The sequence below is a fragment of the Pseudopodoces humilis genome, chromosome 16, assembly GCF_049639895.1.
Source record: "Pseudopodoces humilis isolate 2021_Gansu_Grassland_sample_001 chromosome 16, ASM4963989v1, whole genome shotgun sequence".
In the NCBI taxonomy this organism is placed as follows: domain Eukaryota; kingdom Metazoa; phylum Chordata; class Aves; order Passeriformes; family Paridae; genus Pseudopodoces; species Pseudopodoces humilis.
Genome location: NC_142215.1, coordinates 18,492,501 through 18,498,503, shown reverse-complemented (window position 1 = coordinate 18,498,503; position 6,003 = coordinate 18,492,501). Strand labels below are relative to the sequence as shown.

General features: G+C 58.0%; 1 protein-coding gene across 5 annotated transcripts in view; it reads right to left on the bottom strand.

Annotated features, from left to right (window-relative positions):
- Positions 1-994: 994 nt before the first annotated feature.
- Positions 995-6,003, bottom strand: part of UBL7 (ubiquitin like 7) — a 7,264-nt gene continuing 2,255 nt past the window's right edge. For 4 of the 5 annotated variants that reach the window (XM_088063341.1, XM_088063342.1, XM_088063340.1 and 1 more), the window contains exons 5-12: positions 5,888-5,972; positions 5,148-5,205; positions 4,083-4,216; positions 3,906-3,955; positions 3,202-3,369; positions 2,083-2,205; positions 1,239-1,396; positions 995-1,142 (exon numbers count right to left, since the gene is read on the bottom strand). In XM_088063341.1, the coding sequence (XP_087919467.1) occupies positions 1,256-1,396; positions 2,083-2,205; positions 3,202-3,369; positions 3,906-3,955; positions 4,083-4,216; positions 5,148-5,205; positions 5,888-5,972 (759 nt within the window). In that variant the 3' untranslated portion in view covers positions 995-1,142; positions 1,239-1,255. The remainder of the gene's footprint in view (positions 1,143-1,238; positions 1,397-2,082; positions 2,206-3,201; positions 3,370-3,905; positions 3,956-4,082; positions 4,217-5,147; positions 5,206-5,887; positions 5,973-6,003) is intronic. The other variant, XM_088063343.1, reaches the window with a different exon arrangement.

Here is a 6,003-nt window from a genome sequence, read left to right as displayed (position 1 = left end):
GAAAACAGCTCCGTGCCCAACGCGGGGCAACAGAAGGATCAAATATCCCAGGAGTGGCACGAAAAGCAGCGTTTTGGGACAGCAGTGAGCCCCAAATTGAGAATTCAGGTGGTGCAGGAAGGCAAACCCGATACGCTGGTCTCCAGGAGAGTCTCAAATGATTGCCAGCTTCGGGCAGGAGCATCTGCGATCCGGCTAATCCGCGGTTATCCCGGAGGATCGGGGGCTGTGGGGAAGGGAGGGTGCAGTGCATATGCTCTGTCCTGCCCCTGCAAAGCCAGGAGCCAGGGATGGGAAGGGATTAATCCACAATTACACAAAAAATCCAGTGCTTGCCGAGGGCAGGGAGAGGGGAGGGTGTCAGGAAAGCCACTGATGTCCATCACATCTTATCCGCTCCAGCCCGAGGCACAAAACCAGCCCCTCCTTCCTCCTTCCCAGGAGGATTTTAATCCCAGGACAGGATTACAGCCTATCAGCGCGGGGCTCCCCCGGAGAGAACCCCGGGTGATACCGAGATGGTATCAGCGAGGATCACAGAGCTCGCAGAGGAATTAGAGGGCAGCACAGCAGCCTGGAGGTGAAGCAGGAGAGCGCTCTCTGCTCTGCGCGACATCCGAGCAGAACCCGCTCCCGTTTTCACGCCTCGTTAACCCCGGCGCCGCAGCGAAGCCGGGCCCAGCTCCAGTCCTGCTGCCGCTGATTGCAATTAACGGCAAACGCTGTTAATTGGCTTTGCAGCCCGGGCGCGTGGTGGCACCCAGAGCGGGCTGTGACAGGGGCATTTCTCCAGCTCACGCTCAGCCCTTGCGATTTGTCACTGTCACCTCGTGGTGGCCGTGAACTGCCGTGCCCTCTGCTGAAACCTCCCAGCAGGAGGAAAGGCAGAGCTCTTCCTCTCCCAGGAAAAGGCAGAGCTTTTCCTGCGCTTCCACTCCCCTTCCTGCCCTGCTGGGATCTGCAACGCAACCCGGGACAGAGCACAGCAGGCAGGGAACTGCGCAGGGTCCGTTTAATCCGGGGGGAGCACAGGGATGATGAAACAACACCAGGCAGAGTCGTGGTGACAGATAAAACATTGCACAGCTGCAGGGGCCACGTCTCCAACACACAGCCACCTCTTCCCTTCTCCCAGCTGAGTCCTGAGGAGGTTGGAGATAGGATTTGGGGCTGCTCCCCACAGCAGAGGAAGCCAAGGAGCGTCCCCACGCACAGAACCAGCCCGAGGAACAGCTTACCAATCCGGCAGGAGGATTTAGGGGGCGCCCCCAGCGAAGATGAGCTCCAGGGCAGCCTGGATGTCCCCTCCGGTGGCCTGCAGGGCCCGCAGGCTCAGCTCGTCGTCGTGGATTCCCATGTCCCGCAGCTGCTGCAGCTGGGGCTGCCACTGGCTCTGCTGGCAGCAAAGAGAGATTGAGGGTGCCTGTGAGAATCCCAGCAGGAAAAGCAGCACTGCCTGCTCTCTCTCCTCCTGTGCAAACAGCTCCTGAAAGCTCAGAGATGCTGCAAAGCCCCCAGATCCACCACCCCTCCGTGCCAGGAACACTCAGCACTGGTACGGCGTCCGTGATGATGGATTTTAGCTTTGATATTTTTCACATTTTCGTGATCCTGCAGCTCTTTAGTGTGTAACTCTAAACTCCAAACTGAGTGTGAGCTGCTGCTTTCCCAGTCTGGTTAGACACAGCAATTCCTCTCCAGACCTGGCAATCAAGGACACCTCACTGCCTCAGGCCCTGAGAGATGGAAACAAAAGGGAGTTGGGGGAGCAACCTTGGGGTAAATTACTTCATTCCCTGAAGCTGGAATTGGGAAATTAACCCCCAATGTGCAAATGGACCAAACTTTTATTAAAAGCGTGAAAAAAACCCATGACCATTTTTGGGTGTAGCCCCTCAGGGAACTTCATCTGCCCAAAACGTCCCTGAAGGCCCTTCAAGAAATATAAATGAACTGCTTTTTGTTCTCTTCGTTTTGTCTGGCTTTTAGGTAGCCCAAAAAGGCACCAGTGATGGCACCACGGGAGGCAGCAGTGGGATGGAGAGTTCCAGAGGCTCCCAGAGGGAAGGGGCTGGCACTGACCTGGAGGCTGGGCTGCCCCGAGGCCTGCAGGGCGTGCTGCAGGGCCTGGCTGAACAGGTCGTTGGTGATGGGTGTCCCTGACTGCACGCTGGATGACATCGGGGACGTCCCGGAGGAGTGGCCCTGGCAGGAGGCAAAGGGATCAGGAGGAGTGATCCAGGAATTCCAGCAGAGAGCTACAGCCGCAGCACCCCCTCGGCCTCCATCCCACAGGGATGGGAGCTCCTCCACGCGGGAATGAGGGTGCCCCAGAGCTGATCCAGGCTGTGCTGGCTGACCCCTGGGTACTGGGATCATGTGGGAGATATGGATCACATGGATTTGCATGGGGGAATGCAGGGCCAGGGGTGCCAGGGCTGGGATCACACAGATACGCTTCCCAAGGGAATGCAGGGCTGGGATCACACAGGGAACTCTTCCCAAGGGAATGCAGGGCTGGGATCACACAGGGAACGCTTCCCAAGGGAACGCAGGGCTGGGATCACACAGGGAACGCTTCCCAAGGGAACGCAGGGCTGGGATCACACAGGGAACGCTTCCCAAGGGAATGCAGGGCTGGGATCACACAGGGAACTCCTCTGGAGGGAATGCAGGGCTGGGAGATCACACAGGGAACTCTTCCCAAGGGAATGCAGGGCTGGGATCACACAGGGAACTCTTCCCAAGGGAATGCAGGGCTGGGATCACACAGGGAACTCTTCCCAAGGGAATGCAGGGCTGGGATCACACAGGGAACTCTTCCCAAGGGAATGCAGGGCTGGGATCACACAGGGAACGCTTCCCAAGGGGATGCAGGGCTGGGATCACACAGGGAACGCTTCCCAAGGGAATGCAGGGCTGGGATCACACAGGGAACTCTTCCCAAGGGAATGCAGGGCTGGGATCACACAGGGAACTCTTCCCAAGGGAATGCAGGGCTGGGATCACACAGGGAACGCTTCCCAAGGGAATGCAGGGCTGGGATCACACAGGGAACTCTTCCCAAGGGAATGCAGGGCTGGGATCACACAGGGAACGCTTCCCAAGGGGATGCAGGGCTGGGATCACACAGGGAACTCTTCCCAAGGGAATGCAGGGCCAGGAGTGGCAGCCCCAGGCAGGGCTGGTGCCGGCTGTTACCTGTGTGCCCGGGGTGGGTGTGTGGGAGCTGCTCTCAGGGGTGCTGGCCAGGGCCAGGGCTGTGGCCAGCTCGCTCTGGGTGATGGGCCGCGGCCCTGCCGCCCCCGCGTAGCCCAGCGAGGCCGGGCGCGAGCCGGACGCGCTGCTGGACGGGGTGGACCTCGTGCTCTGCGTGGAGGGAGGGAGAGAAAAGCGCTGGCTGTGACCTCACTGTTTGTGCCCCAGTCAAACCACACATCCCTGTCCTACCATCCCCAAAACTCCCAAGGGTGGAACTTTGGAAAGACAAACACGCCGGAGCGGGATGTGCTTTTTTTTTTTTCCACAAAGTCAGCTGTGGAAACTGGCAGGAAACCTTTCAATCTATCATCCATCAGCCCCAAACCAGGGTGCCGTTAACCTGGAACAAAACAATTCCCTGCTGACAGGCACGTTTGGACCCAAATACCAGTTTTTTTCTTACAGAACCCTTTGTCCTACAGAGAGGAAGACTGCAGAGGGGCAGGGATCAACATTCCCACACTATTTTGGCTACCAGGGTGTTTCCTCTGTTCCATTTTCCTGCTGTGTGTTCAGCACTGAGGAAAACCCTCTCCTGAAGCAGCCAGGATCGATATGTTTGTCTCCACACCCCCCTGGGGATGTGCTCGTGCTGTTCACCAGGCTTCAAATGAAACCCAAAACGAGGTGTTCCAGCTGCTCACCTGGTGGAAGTCATCCTCATCATCAGAGAGCCCCTCAAAGAGAAAGCCACCTGCAGCAGAAAGAGCAACACAAGGATGTGGCAGGAATTGGGAAGTAGCTGAGAACCCCGTGGAGTTTTTGGCTGAGCAGCCAGGACAGAGGCCGCAGCAGCGAGTTCCCTTTCCAGGAGGCCGTACCTGGCATGTCCCGGTAGGAGCCCAAGGCCATGGCTCGTGAGGACGTGTCCGGGGCTGGCAGCGCGGTGCTGCCCGCCACCGAGTGCAGCACCAGGACAATGGCGTTCACCAGGGCAGGGTGGGCCGGGATCAACCTGGACACAGACGGGCACGGCTGAAGGAGGGCACAGGGGAACCAGGAACGTGCCCTGAGGGACTCGGGGCACAGCCACCACCACCGCTGCCTCTGCTGCCCGGCACAAACTCCTCCAGGCAGCCAGGGACCCTTCTGGATCCGCCCTGGACCTGGCCTCGGATCCTTCTGGATCCACCCTGGACCTGGCCTCGGATCCTTCTGGATCCACCCTGGACATGGCCTCGGATCCTTCTGGATCCACCCTGGACCTGGCCTCGGATCCTTCTGGATCCACCCTGGACCTGGCCTCGGATCCTTCTGGATCCACCCTGGACCTGGCCTCGGATCCTTCTGGATCCACCCTGGACCTGGCCTTGGTTCACCAAGAATCCTTCTGGAGCCATGCTGCACATGGCCTCGGATCCTTCTGGATCCACCCTGGACCTAGCCTCAGTTCACCCAAGATCCTTCTGGAACCCATGGTGGACCTTTCCTCGGGTCCCCAAGGATCCTTCTGGAACCCGTGATGGATCTGGCCTTGGTTCCCCAAGGATCTCTCCAGACCCGATCTTGCCTCAGTTCCCCAAGGATCCTTCTGGAACCCATGGTGGACCTTTCCTGGGTTCCCCAAGGATCCCTCTGGAGCTATGGTGGACCTGGCCTGGGTTCCCCAGGATCCTTCTGGACCCAAGCTGACTTTTCCATGGTTCTCATTTCCCACGTGCTCTCACATGGGCTGTGAGCAGCTCCATGCAGGTGTGAAGCCCGATGCGGAGGCGATGACGGCTCTGCCTCCCATCAAACACCCTCTGGATTAACCCAAGAGGTGGATCCATGTTTCCTGCTGCTGAGGGAGAAGTGTCCCAGCCTGGCAGGCAGGAGCAGAGCTCTGTCCCACCCAGGTGACACACAGGCACTGCTGAGTCACTGGCCCAGCTCAGGGAACTTACGTGTCCAGCATGTTGGGGTCTGCAAACACGGAAAACAGATCCTTGTCCTGCAGAACTCCTGGGAAAGACCAGGAAAGGCAGTGAGACAGGACACAACAAACAGGAGCCAGCCACACAGAATAGGAATTGTTTTCCAGGAAGTGAGTCATGAATAAACACCACAAACACTCTTATTGTTCCTTTGAAGCCTTTGTGTTCCAGGAAGGGCCACACACCCAAGGGACGTGCCTTTTCCAGCAGATCCCATGGGTGCTCCACCTCAAGGGCAGGATGGAAGCTGGCCCCCAGCTCCACTGCATCCCAAATTCCACCTGCCTCGAACTGCCACCATCCCACAACAGCCTGGATTTAATGAACCACTTTGTAGCACTTTGCAGCAGGGAGAGAGCATCCATCCCTCCTTCCCCTGATCCTCCTGAAGCCAGGATCCAATCCCATGGGGAGAGCATCCATCCCTCCTTCCCCTGATCCTCCTGAAGCCAGGATCCAATCCCATGGGGAGAGCATCCATCCCTCCTTCCCCTGATCCTCCTGAAGCCAGGATCCATCCCCAGTGGAGCACAAGTGACACCTGAGCACTCACCAAATCTCTCACTCCACAAAGGGATCAAAAATGAGGATTTTTTTTTTTTTAACTCTCCCTTCTCCCTGACGGGAATCCAACCTAGATTTGGGCCTGTCCCTTCCCCCATCAGGAATCAAACCTTTCCTCAGCTCCTCTGGGTCACAGCTGGACTCACCCAGAGCCACGGGGTCGCTGCTAAGGCCAGGAGTAGCCACAATGATCTGATCCAGGGATTCCTTGTTTCCCAGCATCTTGAAGACCTGCCAGGGAAAGCAGAGCAGATTGGGAATG